The sequence below is a fragment of the Chiloscyllium punctatum genome, chromosome 41, assembly GCF_047496795.1.
Source record: "Chiloscyllium punctatum isolate Juve2018m chromosome 41, sChiPun1.3, whole genome shotgun sequence".
Taxonomy (NCBI): Eukaryota; Metazoa; Chordata; class Chondrichthyes; order Orectolobiformes; family Hemiscylliidae; genus Chiloscyllium; species Chiloscyllium punctatum.
This window is the reverse complement of record NC_092779.1, coordinates 29,864,281-29,881,070: the sequence shown is the minus strand read 5'-3', so window position 1 is coordinate 29,881,070 and position 16,790 is coordinate 29,864,281. Positions and strand designations below refer to the sequence as shown.

The 16,790-nt window shown below is 42.0% G+C and overlaps 1 protein-coding gene across 1 annotated transcript in view; it reads right to left on the bottom strand.

The window, feature by feature from the left end:
* The window catches only part of LOC140464966 (ankyrin repeat domain-containing protein 33B-like), a 44,212-nt gene that overhangs the window by 7,020 nt on the left and 20,402 nt on the right, over positions 1–16,790 (bottom strand). Inside the window, exons 2-3 of the mRNA XM_072560652.1 lie at positions 16,527–16,656; positions 5,691–5,831 (exon numbers count right to left, since the gene is read on the bottom strand). Coding sequence (XP_072416753.1) covers positions 5,691–5,831; positions 16,527–16,656 — 271 coding nt within the window. The remainder of the gene's footprint in view (positions 1–5,690; positions 5,832–16,526; positions 16,657–16,790) is intronic.

The following is a 16,790-nucleotide window of genomic DNA, read 5'->3' as shown; positions in this document are numbered from 1 at the left end:
CATCCATATTGCCATGAGTCTGGAGTCACACATAGGCTGGTAAGGATGACTAATTTCCTTCCCTAAAGGCCTTAAGTAAACAAGATGGGTTTTTCCCCTCAACAGTCACAATGATTTCAAGGTCATCATAAGACACCTAATTCCAGACTTCTATTGATTTCTAATTCCATCTGCCTTCGTGGGATTCGAACCCAGGTCCCCAGAACATTATCTGAATCTCTGGATTAATAGTCGAGACATGATACCACTGGACTGTCCCCTCGCTGTAACTATGCTGCAAGTCATGCAATGCCACATTCTTGATGAAGGCTTTATGCCCGAAACATCAACACTCCTGAACCTCGGATGTTGCCTGACCTCCTGCGCTTTTTCCAGCACCACACTTTTCAACTGACTCTCCAGCATCTGCAGTCCTCACTTTCTCCTATTCAATGTCACTGTCAGCTATAGGCTTCAGCTATGCTACAATCCAAAGGAGGATTTTTGATACCTGGATCTGGAAATGTAGAATTAAGAATGAGGCAAGTTAAGTCATTATAACTCTGCCTGCTTTTGAAATGAAGGCTATTGCGCTACACTTTGCCCACAGTCCGGAAAATTCTTCCTTTCAAGTAAAACTCCACTACCCTTTAAAGGTTACTGCTGAATAAATTCCCATTGTGGTTTCAGCCAGTGTGTTCCAGATCATGAATGACTGTAAAATAATTTCTCCTCACCACCCAATCATTAGAAATAGGAACAGGAGTAGGCTGTTCGGCCCCTCAAGCCTACTCCACCATTCAATAAGATCATGGCTGATCCAATATTCCTCATGCTCACTTCCCTGTCCTTTCCCCATACTGATCAAGAATCTATCTCTGCCTTAAATATACACACGGACTCTGCCCCCACAGCTCTCTATGGAAAGGATTTCCAAAGATCACAACCCTCAGAGAAGGACTTCCTCCTCATCTCAGTCTTAAATGGGCAGCCCTTTATTCCAAAAATATGCCCTCTAGTCCTAGACTCTGATGAAGGGAAACATCCTTTCAGTATTTACCCTATCAAATCCCTTAAGAATACTTTGATGTTTCAATGAGATCACCTCTCATTCCTTTAAACTCCAGTGAGTAGAGTCCCAACCAGCTTAGCCTTTACTCAAAATAATCTCTCCACACCTGGCATCACCCTTGTCAACCTTCTCTGAACTGCTCCAATGAAATTATACCTTTCATAAACAATGGGTCCAAAACTGCTCAGAGTACTCCAGGTGTGGTCTCTCACCAGCAGTTGCAGTAAGAATTCCTTTCTCTTATCTCCAACCTCCTTTGTAATAAGGGCCAACATTCCATTAGTCTTCCTGATTACCTGCTGTACCTACCAGTCTTTCCCTGTTTTGTGCACAAGTACCCCCAAAATCCTTTTGTGTTGAAGCTTTCTTTAGTTTTTCTCCATTTAAATAATATTCATCTTTTTTCTTATTTCCAAAATTAACTCCACATTTTGCCAAATTGTGCTCCACTTGTCAACCTTTTGCCTACTTACTTAACTCATCAATGTATCTCTGTAAACAGACTGTATCCTTTCGCCTTTCCACCTATTTTTGTGTTTTCTGCAAATTTGGTTACAGTCCATCCACTTCCTTTCTTGACATCATTTGTACACCTTGTAAACAGTTGTGTTCCCAGCACTGATACCTGATTACAGGTCACCAAACTGAAAGAAAACACCTTTAACCTATTCACTGTTTCCAGCCCATGAGCCAATTTTTTCAATCCATGCCAAAATACTACCACCAACACCGCGGGCTCTTATCTGATGACATAACCTTTTCTGAGGAACCTTGTCGAGTGCTTTCTGGTTCCCCTCCATCCACTCTCATGGAGACTAACTCAAAAAGACTAATAAATTAATCATGAAGCCATGCTCTACTTGATTAGGTAACGATTTTCCTAATGTTCTGCTATTACTTCTTTAATTAGTCCCCGCCCACCATCCACGAGGGATACGTTCCAAGATCTAACACAGAAGCCCGATACCATGGATAGGGGCGAACCCATTCATTTCAATGGGAAATTTACCTCCCCGGCAGCCCCCTGGTCCTGGTTCTGGAACATTCCATATAATATGTTCAGGCCGCAGTAAACTGTAGATAATTGAAACCATGGAAAATGATTCCATGGATATAGCAGTTGCCCCATAATTGATTCGAATACTTTTCCGACAATAGATGTTGGATAATAGATGGCTAATTAGCCTATATGTATTCGCTTTCTTCCACCGCCACCCACCCCCACCCCCTTCTTTTTGAATAGGGGTAGCAGTTTTCTAATCCTCTAATACTTCTCCAGAATGCAAGGATTTTTGGGAAATTATAACTAAGGCATCTGCTATCTCTGCAGCTACCTCTTTTAAGATCCTATATGTAAACAAGACAGCTCGGGGACTTAACTGTATTTCATCCCATTAGTTTATGTCATATTATTTCTTTAGTGGTGATGATGGCATTTAATTCCTCTCCTGCATTCTTTAGTATTAATTTGTTGTTCAAAGTATCTTCCATAATAAAGACTGATGGAAATATCTGTTTAACTCCTGTGCCATTTCCTTGTTCCCCAAACCTGTGCTCCCAGATTATTCATCTAAGGAGCCTATGTTCACTTTGACCTCGCTTCCTTTATTGTATATTTAAAGAAGCTCTTATTGTCAGTTTTTATACTGCTTACTATTTTCCCGTGTCGTTTAATTGTTCTGTATTTATTATCTTTTCAGTCCTGCTTTGCTGGCTTCTTAATGTATCCCATCTTCACGACTATTACTGACTTTGGACTTCTTGTATACTTCGCTTTCAATGTAATAATCTTCATAATTTGTTTGGTGAGCCATGGTTGGTTTAGCCCTCTTTTAGAATCTTTCTTACTTATTGGGATGAATTTTTGCTGAGAGTCATGAATTCTCTCTTTAAATGTCTGTCTCTGTTTGTTTACTGTCATTCCTGCTAATCTATCTCTCCAGTTCGCTTGAGGTAACTCTTTCCTCATTTAATTGTAATTTTCTTTATTTAAGTTAAACAGTTATTTCCAACCCAAATTTCTCACTCTTGAACTGATTATTAAATTCCATATTGTTATGATCACTACTGTCAAAGGGATCTTCTATTCAGAGGGTCATTTATTAAAATTGCCTCATTACCAATTCCCAGATCCAAGCCAGTCTGCTCCCTGATTGGCTCCATAACATATTGCTTGAGGAAACTATCCCTCATGCATGAATTTGTTGACGTAGCCAAACTTTCTGATTTGATTGAAATGTATAAAAGTGGATAAATCCTCAGGACCTGATCAGGTGTACCCTAGAACTCTATGGGAAGCTAGGGAAGTGATTGCTGGGCCTCTTGCTGAGATATTTGTATCATCGATAGTCACAGGTGAAGTGCCAGAAGTCTGGACGTTGGCTAACGGGGTACCACTATTTAAGAAGGATGGTAAAGACAAGCCAGGAAACTATAGACCAGTGAGCCTGACGTCGGTGGTGGACAAGTTGTTGGAGGGAATCCTGAGGGACAGGATTTACATGTATTTGGAAAGGCAAGGACTCATTAGGGATAGTCAGCATGGCTTTGTGCATGGGAAATCATGTCTCACTAACTTGAATGAGTTTTTTGAAGGAGTAACAAAGAGGATTGATGACGGCAGAGCAGTGGATGTGATCTATATGTACTTCAGTAAGGCATTCAACAAAGTTCCTCATGGGAGACTGGTTAACAAGGTTATATCGCATGGAATATAGGGTGAACTAGCCATTTGGATATAGAACTGGCTCAAAGGTAGAAGACAGAGGGTGGTGCTGGAGGGTTGCTTTTCAGACTGGAGGCCTGTGACCATTGGTATGCTACAATTATCAGTGCTGGGTCCACAACGTTTTGTCATTTATATCAATGATTTGGATGCGAGCATAAGAGGTACAATTAGTAAGTTTGCAGATGACACCAAAGTTGAAGGTGTAGCGGACAGCGAAGAAGGTTACCTCAGATTACAATGGGATCTTGATCAGATTGGCCAATGGGCAGATGGAGCTTATTTTAGATAAATGTGAGGTGCTGCATTTTGGAAAAGCAAATCAGAGCAGGGCTTATACACTTAATGGGTCCTAGGGAGTGCTGATGAACAAAGAGACAAAGAGACCTTGGAGTGCAGGTTCATAGCTCCTTGAAAGTGGAGTTGCAGGTAGATAGGATAGTGAAGAAGGCGTTTGGTGTGCTTTCCTTTATTGGTCAGAGTATTGAGTATAGAAGTTGGGAGTTCATGTTGCAGATGTACAGGACATTGGTTAGGCCACTGTATGCTTCCTATTGGAAAGATGTTGTGAAACTTGAAAGGGTTCAGAAAAGATTTACAAGGATCTTTTCAGGGTTGGAGGATTTGAGCTACAGGGAGAGGCTGATTAGTTGAGGGGTAACCTTATGGAGGTTTATCAAATAATGAGGGGCATGGATAGGATAAACAGACAAGGTCTCTTCCCTGGGATGGGGGGTGTCCATAACTAGAGGGCATAGGTTTAGGGCGAGAGGGGAAAGATATAAAAGGGACCCAAGGGGTAACTTTTTCACACAGAGGATGGTGTGTGTATGACATGAGCTGCTAAAGAAAGTGGTGGAAGCTGGTATATTTACAGCATTTATAAAGCATCTGGATGGGTACATTAATAGGAAGGGTTTGGAGGGATATGGGCCAAGTGCTGGCAAATGGGACGAGATTAGATTAGGATATATGGTTGGCATGGATGAGTTGGATCGAAGGGTCTGTTTCCATGCTGTACATCTTTATGACTCTGACTCTTAGATACAAAGCCTTTAAGTTTGTTCTATTACAGAGTTTCCCTGTACTCTTATTTAAATTATTTCTTCTTGTCTGTCTAAACCTTACATAATTTTGAATACCCCATTAAATCTCTCTTTAACTCTTTACGTTCAAGGATAACAATCCCAGGTATTCTGGCATCTCCACAACTAAATTTCCTCATCACAGGATCTCCTCTGTTTTGTCTCCAATGCATTGACATCCTTCCTAAACTGTGATATCTAGTAATAGATGTAGACGAAAGGCATTTGACCCTTCCGGTCTTACCCACCATTCAGCACAATCATGGATGGTCTTACCCATGTCTCAGCTCCACTTTCATGCCAGCTGCTCATCGCCCTCAAATCCCCAATACTTCAAAAACTTACCTACCTCCTCCTTAAATTCTGACAATGATAACGTACAATAACAACAAAATGTAAAACCAAACGATTTGTTGCAAAATGTGTAACCAATGTAACCTAAAGTCCTAGTCCTCAAACACTTTTTCTGTTCAGTATGTTCTACCTATTTAAATTAATGGTCACATGGCCCAGAGAACACTTGCCGCCCATTCCTTTATTACTGCAACATGGAAAATGGGGAAAAAAAAGAATCTGGGCAAAAATACTGTACAGTGTTGGAGACATTCTCAATGGCACATCAGGATCAGTGGGCATGGAATTCAATGTAATATAACAAAAAAGAAGAAAATAAAGATTTAGCATCTCTTACTTTTGTAACTTTACTCCCCTATTTACAAAACCTAAGATTCCATATGTTTTGTAAGCAGTCTGATTGATTTGTCCTTCCACCTTTAATGAGGATTATATTGGAACTAAATGCAAAGACAAGCAGATTGTCAGTACCTACCTGCCAACATCAGGGCTCTGACACAATCTGTTTTCCCTTGCATTCCTGCTTTCATCAGGGCAGTGAACCCATGCGCATTCCTCCTCTCGATGTCAATTCCGGGAAAATAGTTCAGCAAGTAATTTGTGATTGTGATGTGTCCTGTCAAAAGTACGGTGTAATGCTGTTTACATACCACAAATCATATGGTCTCAGTCCACACAAACAAATGTTTCAGCAAAAAGCAGTGTTTCCCTTCTGGAACCTAACTTTGAATCCATCACTGAATGATGACCTACCTGACCATAGCAAGAAAGAACATGCATTATTGTTACATTTCAAAAGCACAGGAATCTTCAAGCATTTTATGAAATGCTTTTACCTCGTGTGAAGTTGAAGTGACTGTTGTACTGAAGATCTCATGAAAAGGAATCTGATAACGGCCAGATATTTTGCTTTGATTGAGGAACAATTATTATCCAGTACACCAGGTAAAAATCTCCAGTTCTTCATCAAATTGGTGCCCTGAGATATTTTTCCACCCACCTGAGACTGTGACAGAAGGAACTTAGGTGGATTTAAGAAGGCTCAACTTAACAGTCTATTTTCCTCCATTTCCTAAAGTGAGTAAATGAGGATCAACACAAACATAAATTGGGAGTGAAGGGGTAGGGGAACAAATCACCTTCATAGTCTTACCAGTTTTATTACCAACATCAAGGAAAATTAGAAAAACCTCTGGCTCATTCCATTTGAACACAGATTTCAGATCTGACTGTCAGTGAACATACTCTTGGCAAAAATCAATTTCAGAAAACAGATATCTTACATGCAATTTCTACGGCAGGTAGAGAACCCACAGCTTGTGTTTGTAACTGAGAGAGGGAAAGAACAGCTTTCGCTTCAAAACCCCAATAGCAACTACTAAAAGTGAAAAAAAAGATCCTGGTTCTGTGGGAGTTTGACCACACCCCTTCAGGCTGCTTGTATTGTTCCAACTTTTAAAAGAAACCCAAGGCCTCACAAGTTATTTACTTTGCTGGCTTTCCAATTAGATAGCTCAACACCTCTGTTTTAAAACCTTTTTAAAAAAAAGAACAAAATAACCTCAAAGCCACAGCATTGTCTCATATTTGTGCCAGTTTGGATGAGTTTATCTTATTAAGTCCAAGTGGATTGGGTGTAGTGGTATATAGGTAGGGGTGGTTACATGAATCCAGTGTTAATTACTGGATGTGCAGTGACCAGTGGATCAATTGCAACCTGACCTAGGTGTGGTGTATTTCCAGTTGCTGCAACTGCAGTTTAACTTACTTACAGTTCAACTTTGATTAATTTAGAGTATCTGCCTTTGATAATCAAGGACCTGCAATTAAAAGCCACAAGGATGTGTCGTCTGTGGCAGTAATTGATGAATTGAAGACTGCAGTGACCAGTAATCAATTGAAGCCAATTAAAAAGTCATGCCAAGATCATCAGCCAACTGCAGAGTGGTCAAGTTCCTGGCACTTCAGCTGCTCTTTGTGATGCTGAAGGATATTGTGTTCCAGTCATAAATTGATTAAACTGCTCAAGTGTGCTGATTCATGGGAGATGGCAAATTCTAACCTTTGCTAACAGGCAAGTGCAGAAACCTGGGTGTAATTTACCCTTTGCAAACAAGGTACAATATCCAGACCATATTGCCAATGTATCCCCAGCAGAAACCTCAGCATTGTGAAACCTGTCTGTTCTTAGGAGACAGATTTCTTATGAATTTAACAAACAAAGAACTATGGAAACTGGAAATCTAAAATTGCCAGAGAAACACAGCAGGTTGACTCTGCTTTCTCACCGCAGATGCTGCCAAACCTGCTGAGTTTCTCCAGCAGTTTCTGTTTTTGTTACTTATTGTGTTGGCTGGTCAAATCATTTGGACTACAGCTCATTGGCTCATCAAATTTTGTTTTCTATTTTACATAATCTATCTTGATGGGTGAAGCAATCTGATTGAATTTTCCACGGATAACCCCCTGACAACTACAAATTGCCCACAGGGTAAGACTGTTCTTAGGAGTCCAGGTTCTCATTTGTTCTAGTGAGCTATGTATTACAGTCGATAGTCTACCAGCATATCATGAAAATGAATAAAAGCTCCAGGCATGTGATTAACAGTTAAAGTAGAAATACATACTTTTTTTTTCAATTTTTATGCTTAGCTCTATATTTTATCTTCTTGATTTTTTTTTATTGAGTCCTCACTGGCCCTTGGAAGAACTCCCACCTAGAGCCACCATCCCTGCGTTTCCCATGGCCAATCCAACTAATCTTTGGACTGTGGGAGGAAACCCACACAGACATGGGGAGAATATGCAAACTTCACACAGACGCCCATGGCTGAAATCAAACCAGGGTCTCTGGCGCTGTGAGGTAGCAATGCTGGCCACTGACCCACAGTGCCAAACACGTGCCACCGGTGATTAGCACTGCTGCCTCACATGTCAGGGACCAAAATTCCAATCCATCCTCAGCTGACTGTGTGTAGTTTGCACATTCTCCCCATGTCTGTTTGGACTTTCGGTGGGTGCTCCGGTTTCCTCCCACAGTCCAAAGGATGCGTAGGCTCAGTGGATTGGCCATGCTAACTTGCCCATAGTGTTGGGGGAGGTGCAGGCTAGGTGAGTTAACCATGGGAAATGCAGGGTTACATGGGATGGTATGCTCTTTGGAGGATCTGTGTGGATTTGATGGGCCGAATGGCCTACTCCCACGCTGTAGGAACTCTATGATTTTGAATCTATGTAAATTTGTTCTAGATGTGTGAATTTACATGCACAGCAATAGACATATTTTAAATGAATTGGGCAACAGAATCAGGGAAGAAAAGACATTTTTTTTAATATATGCAGTATGTTGTTATAATGCCAGAATAGGTGGTGGAAGTATGATGAATGGTAACTTTCAAAAGGAAGCTGAATATTCACTTCAAAAAGGGAAAATAAAAAGTTGCTGGGTTATGGGAGATGATTGGGACTAATTGGGTAATCATCATGGTTGGCGTCTGACAGCACTGTGAGATTCCCTGATGACAATGCATGGGTGGAAGGGTTATCACAGAAAGAAATATGAATCTCTGTTATACATTATAATGTATGAAACCGTTTATGGGAGGATAGATATTGTAATGGTCCTGAATGACTGAACCACTGTCTCCATAGAAGTCATATGCAAAAGGTGAACGAATGTTCATAGAGTCATAGAACATGGAAACAGACCATTTGGTCCAACCAGTCCATGCTGACCATTATCCCAAACATAGTCCCACCTGCCTGCTCTTGACCCATAGCCCTCCAAACACTTCTTATTCATGTACTTACCTAAATGTCTTTTAAACATTTTAACTGTACTCACATCCACCATTTCCTCTGGAAGTTTGTTCCATACATGAACCACACCATGTAAAAAAATTGCCCCTTTGTTATCGTTCTCCTCTTACCTTAAAAATACATTCCCTAATATTGAAATCCCCCACACTAGGGAAAAGACACCTGCAATTCACATTATCTACACCCTTCATGACTTTATAAACCTCTATAAGGTCACCCCTCAACCTTCTATCCTCTGGTGAAAAAGGTTTCAGCCTATCCAGCCTCTGCATAACTCAAATCTTCTATTCCTGGCAACATCCTAGTAAATATCTTCTGAACACTCTCTGGCTTAATAATATTGGTTCATCAATTGCTCCCAGTCTCTGCCCACAGACAATTTAAAGTAAATTTAATGTTGATTTTCAAAGGTCTCAGAGGCACAGAGGTTTACTGTCACTGCTAGACGTCAACCAGGTATCATTTCTCTCCCCATTCGTACTCCCAGAGGAAATCAGGAATTTGTCCAGGAGAGATAGTGTCCAGACATAACAGGAACATTTCATTCAGTTTGCTTATAACAGGTAACAGGTCTCATCAGCAATCTACCAGCTCCAGCAATGAACTATCAAACTCAGGCACGGTTCATCAACTGCATACTGACAGTCCACCAATCATACATTGACAAAGATTCTCAATTTTGAGGTGTGTGTCAGCCTTGAATTCCCTACTTTTGTAGGGGTAAATGAGGTCAGGTAAATTCAGGAGAACACAGCATTTGTTAATGTCAACTGACAGCAATGTCTCTCAATCATGATCTCCAGCTCCAACAACCGCGATTCTTCCCAGAACATTGTCCCATTCTGTCTCTGCCCCATCTCCTCCTTTCACATTCTCTCCTTCTCTCTACTGCTCTCTTCACATTCACACACTATTTAATTTCCTCTTTGTTCTGATTCAATTCCTTAACCATCACTGTGCTGCTTCACTTCTCTGGCCCATTCCTTGGACTTTTCTAATCCAAACAAGTGGAAGGAACCCTACAGTTGTACAGAGCTTTGCTTAAGCCCCATCTGGGCCAGCACCTCCAGAAAGACATATATGTGGATTTTCTCAACATGGTGATCTAATCAATGTATTTAAAACAACTAATAGGTTAGACATAAAGAAATCAGTTCCTGTGATGGAGAGTCCAGAACAAGGGAGACACAACCTTAAAATTCAAGCTAGCCCATTCAGGAGTGAGTTAAGAACATATTCATACAAAATGTGACAGACATCTAGAAATCCCTCCTCCGAAAAGCTTTAGAGATTGGTCAAATATCAAAACTAAGACTGAAATAGATGAAAGGTGGGGGGATGAAGTTAAAATATGGAAGATTGAGGATGTAACTGAATGGTGGGTCAGGTTAGATGGCCTAGTCCTATAATTATGCTTCACTCACTGCGCTTCTTTAGGCCTGTAATGCTTCAGGCTAACAATTTCCAGTCACTGCTTGAGAAACTGCTTTGTCTCTTAAAAAAAACTTGGAAACGCCATGAGATTAAGATCATAAATCAGTCTCTGGGTTCTACTGATGAGCAGAAACCACCTGAGCTTAGCTTTGGTGGTTTGCAATCTCAGCACAACTGCCAGATTAAATTACTGCTTTATATTTATTGTCATGCTTCTGTTAACTAGTATCTGTGTCTTACAATGTCACAGCATGTTCCTTCAGTTTGCGCTGCTTACTTTAAATTGCCTATAATATATTTTCTGTGTAACACAAAACTTCAGGTAAGTTTTCAATCTTTAGCAAGACGCTACCAAGAGATTTGAGCTGTATGGTCATGTGATTTCCACTGGCCAATTTCTTTGCTTGTAAACAATAATGACAATTGCAACAGCTATCTGATTACTATTGATCTCAAGGGCAGTTAGGGATGAACAACAAATGCTGGCCTTGTCAGCAATGCTCACATAAAGAATTCACAAAAAAAAGGTGACCCAAAAGGATACTAGCAATTATTTTAACTGAGATCACTGTATGAGTGAACTGATCCCAGTGTTAGAGTCACAATCTCACTGAGCTCAGCATTTCACCGGCATTGCTGAATTTCTATCAACGTGTTCTCTCCTGGATTGCAATGAAGCCAGATTGGTACCAAAGATTACTGTATACAGCCCATATTTGTATACATGCATTTGCTCTTGACTTTGCCTCTACCCTAACATAAATACTAAGCAGCGTGGTCTTGGGGGCAGAGATGTCAGCTTGGGAAGCTTCCCAACTCAGCCTTCCCACCTCATTCACAAAAATCAGGACCAACATCTCAAGTTGATATGCTTACATCAGATTATTTTCACAGTTCTGGTCAATCGCTGACATCTAAATTGATCATGTCTGAGCATTGTGATGTATACGCATTAACCTAAAGGACTACTTGATGAATCTGTGTTATTATGAGTGTCATGAATATACCAAACAGGTTCTGCACAAATATGCTGTTTGGGTGACAACCATTTTCTGGCACATCAAACAGAATACAATTGTCAGTAAACAAGACGTAAAAGCTAAAATAACTGAGTGAGAAAGTCAAAGATCCTTCTTTTCCAAGTATGGCTTCTTGCATTCTAGTCCTAATTAACACAAGATAAAAGGATTCAACTTCATTTCTCCTTTAACCAAGGTTGAGCAATGCACTACCAAGCAATCATTTGCCATACTTGCATACTAACATGTTATTGCTCATGTACCAGGTTACCCAGATCCCTCTGTAATACTGATTTCTACACAGTTAAAGATTATGCTGCTTTTCAATTCTTCCTGCCAAAGTAGTCATGTTCACATTTTCCCAATTATACTTCTTCCTTTTTGCCGACACATATAATTTGTCTATTTCCTTTTTCAGACTATCGTCTCTTGACAAAATACTTTCCTACCTATCTTGGTGTCATTGGTAAATCGACTAACATACAACAGCCCCCTCACGCAAAACATTGATATGGATTATAAATTGTTGAGGCCCAGCATTGTTCCCCGCCATTCAACTTGTTACAGCTTGCCAACCCGAAAAAGACAGGTTTATCACTACTCTACCTTTTATTAGTTCATCAATCCTTCATTTGTGCTATTACAATACATCTTACATCATGTGCTCTTCTATAATAACATTGGATGTGGCACCTTATCAAATAGTGTTTAAAAATCTAAATACCACCACATCCCCCATACATACACCGCCTGTTACATCCTCAAAAGACAGTAATAAATTAGTTAAACATGATTTCCCTATCCCAATACAATGCTAGTTTTGCCTAATCACATTACAATTTTCTAAATACCTTGCTCTAAACCCTTAATACAACAGATATTAATCTAACTGACCTGCTTTCCTACTTTCTTATTTCTTGAATAAAGTTGTTACATTAACTTTTCTCCACCCTGCTTCCCCCCCCCCCCCCCCCCCTCCATCACCACTACCACACCAATCTATTTGGACCTTCTGAAATCTGAGGTATTGAGAAAGATTATTATCCCTATAATCTATAAGTCCCTCAGGTGCAGGCAACACAGTGCTGGAAACTTGTCAACTTTGTCCCAGACCATCCATAACCTCATCACCTCAGGGGATCTCCCATCCACCGCCTCCAACCTCATAGTCCCACAATCCCGCACCGCCCGTTTCTACCTCCTGCTCAAAATCCACAAACCTGACTGCCCCGGCCGACCCATTGTCTCAGTCTGCTCCTGCCCCACCAAACTCATCTCTGCATACCTCGACACGGTCCTGTCCCCCTTAGTCCAAGAACTCCCCACCTATGTTAGGGACACCACTCACGCCCTCTACCTCCTCCATGATTTTCGCTTCCCTGGTCCCCAACGCCTTATCTTCACCGTGGACATCCAGTCCCTGTAAACCTCCATCCCCCATCATGAAGGACTCAAAGCCCTCCGCTTCTTCCTTTCCTGCCGTACCAACCAGTACCCTTCCACCGACACCCTCCTTCGACTGACTGAACTGGTCCTCACCCTGAACAACTTCGCTTTCCAATCCTCCCACTTCCTCCAAACCAAAGGAGTAGCCATGGGCACCCGCATGGGCCCCAGCTATGCCTGCCTCTTCACAGGATATGTGGAACAGTCCATCTTCCGCAGCTACACTGGCACCACCCCCCACCTTTTCCTCCGTTACATCGATGACTGTTTCGGCGCTGCCTCGTGCTCCCACGAGGAGTTTGAACAGTTCATCCACTTTAGCAACACCTTCCACCCTGACCTCAAATTCACCAGGACCGTCTCAGACTCCTCCCTCCCCTTCCTATACCTTTCCATTTATATCCCAGGCGACCGAATCAACACGGACATTTACTATAAACCTACCGACTCCCATAGCTACCTAGACTACACCTCCTCCCACCCTGCCCTCTGTAAAAACGCCATCCCATATTCCTAATTCCTTCGTCTCCGCTGCATCTGCTCCCAGGAGGATCAGTTCTAATACCGTACAACCCAGATGGCCTCCTTCTTCAAAGACCGCAATTTTCCCACAGACGTGATCGGCGATGCCCTCCATCGCATCTCCTCCACTTCCCACTCCTCCACCCTTGAGCTCCGCCCCTCCAATCGCCACCAGGACAGAACCCCACTGGTCCTCACCTACCACCCCACCAACCTCCATATACAGCGTATCATCCATCGTCATTTCTGCCACCTCCAAACAGACCCCACCACCAGGAATATATTTCCCTCCCCTCCCCTATCAGCGTTCCGAGAAGACCACTCCCTCCGTGACTCCCTCGTCAGGTCCACACCCCCCACCAACCCAACCTCCACTCCCGGCACCTTCCCCTGCAACCGCAAGAAATGCAAAACTTGCGCCCACACCTCCCCCATTACTTCCCTCCAAGGCCCCAAGGGATCCTTCCATATCCGCCACAAATTCACCTGCACCTCCACACACACCATTTATTGCATCTGCTGCACCCGATGTGGCCTCCTCTATATTGGGGAGACAGGCCGCCTACTTGCAGAACGTTTCAGAGAACACCTCTGGGACACCCGGACCAACCAACCCAACCACCCCGTGGCTCAACACTTCAACTCCCCCTCCCACTCCACCAAGGACATGCAGGTCCTTGGATTCCTCCATCGCCAGATTATAGCAACATGATGGTTGGAGGAAGAGTGCCTCATCTTCCGCCTAGGAACCCTCCAACCACAAGGGATGAACTCAGATTTCTCCAGTTTCCTCCTTTCCCCTCCTCCCACCTTGTCTCAGTCAAATCCCTCGAACTCAGCACCACCTTCCTAAACTGCAATCTTCTTCCTGACCTCTCCGCGCCCCACCCCCACTCTGGCCTATCACCCTCACCTTGACGGCCATCCACCTATCGCAGTTCCAACGCCCCTCCCCCAAGTCCCTCCTCCCTACCTTTTATCTTAGCCTGCTGGACACACTTTTCTCATTCCTGAAGAAGGGCTCATACCCGAAACATTGATTCTCCTGCTCCTTGGATGCTGCCTGACCTGCTGCGCTTTTCCAGCAACACATTTTCAACTTTGGGAATAATAATTCTCCATGCACCTGACGATGTTGATGGTTTTACATTACCCCCATCTCACCCACCTTTTCATTTTCAAAGTCAAATGTCACACAATACTAGGTTATAGCCCAACAGGTTTATTTGAAATCACAAGCTTTCGAAGCACTGCTTTATCTTCAGGTGAAGTGATTTTCCCACTTCAACTGATGAAGCAGCAGTGCTCCGAAAGTTTGTGATTTCAAATAAACCTGGTGTCATGAGACTTCTGACTTTGTCCATCCCAGTTCGACACTAGCACCTCTACATCATGGGCCTTTAATTTTCAAGTATTTTTGGGAGGTTTTCAGAAGCTTCTACAGTGAAGACAAACACAAACTACTTTGCCTTCACCATTTCCTTGGTTAACATTATAAATTCACCAGACATCCTCCAGAGGCTTTATTCTTTTCCTACTGAAATAATTGTAGAAACTCATTGGTTTGCTATTACTAACTAGTTTTCTCTCACACTCTTTCTCCTTCTTCACTATTTCTTGTGTCATTTTTGTTCATTTTTAAAATTTGACAAGTTTTTGATCTACCATCAAATTTTGCAGATTTGTACTGTGTTTATTTCAATTTGCTACTATCCATAACTTAAATATTTAGCCACTGAAGATACAACTTTCTCAATGAGTCTCTCTCTTGCCGGGTTAAATCTTTGCTGCAAGTTATTAAATATTGACTTAACAGTCTGCTCCTGCTACCATTTAAATCGGTTTCACATTTATTTCAGCTAGCTCTACCTTCATACCCCCTGTATTTATCTTTATTCAGGTTTAAAATACTATTTTTAGAACCTAACTTCTTGCCTTTAAACTAAATATTACATTTTCTTATGAATTTTAACTCATACTGGTATCCCAGTTCCACCTTGATTTGAGTGAACGTAGGCCTCCACAAGGAATGCTGTCCTCGGGAATCTGATGTTGCGTGGTGAGCAAAGTGGGGAAAACACAAACAGGCTTTCAGTGGGCAAGAGAGTGCTCTCTTCTGTATTCAGGTTGTTACAACCAGGTCATGCCCAGTACACTAGCGTGTCACTTCCATTCTTCAACAGTACACTCTGTTAGGCATTAATTATAAATGACTGTACTCGTCTGAATTAATCATTAGCACTGATAAAAAGTACCATTGATCATGAGCCACCTCCATCACTGCAGAACCAGTACATCACAGGAGACCGAACTGAGTGGCCTTCAGTGCATTGACAGCTGATCCAACTAATTACTTTAAGCTTTTAACTAAAAGGCTTCTGGTTATATGTCAAGACTATTACTCTTGTTGAATGCTAAAGTCAATGATAGATTTCTCTTTGTTGCTGTGGTTGCAATACGACAGTACAGTGACCCATCCTCTGCTGGGACTGCTATGTTTCTTTTCAGGCTGCTTTTTGGAACTGTTACCTGCAGAGCAACCCAATGATGGAAGGCCAAGTGTAGCCACAGTAATTACGGTTTTCGCACCAACTGCTGAACCAAAATGCCTTGAAAGAAACAACAGCCTTCAGCTTTGGTTGCCACTGGTAATGCCAGATGTGTTTAATTAAAAAAGGACGGGGATGACCATTTCCTTTACTTCTGTGTCCATATTTCACGGGTATAACAGAAACTAGCTTTATTTGCAGTCACAGTCAGAGGTCATCACAACCAAATGGGATGATGGACTGGAACCACTCTGGGCAGTTGCATTATGGGAAATGGGGGTAGCCATTTTAGAAATCATCAAGTACAAAATAAAATTAATAAGGTAGGGGGAGTTGCTCTTTCACATAACTGATGCATCCAACTGAAAATGTGGGATTGCGCTGGAACAGGTCTGACTGCAGGTTGGCTTCTACCTCCTCAACTACTGGGAACCAAATTGAGAATAATGGAGGGGTGACACAGATGCACTGGTGTCAGAATGCACTGGAAATAATAAATACAGTGGGCAAACCAGTTCTTACCTGCTTGTGTTGCAATAATCAGAGCTGTGTTGCCTTCTTTGTCTTGCCAGTTGACATCAAGGTGGGGGCATCCAGCCAATAGAAAGACAATGTCCATGAACCCTTGGTAACAGGCCACCATCAGCCCAGTCTGAAAACAGAAGGCATCCAGCAGTTTCAGAGAGACGGAGTTTGATGGAGCACAGAGCAAAATTGCAAATTAACCAACAGTGCAAATTTCTGATATATAGATGAGCTGCTCCAAGAGAACATTAAAAATAAGGA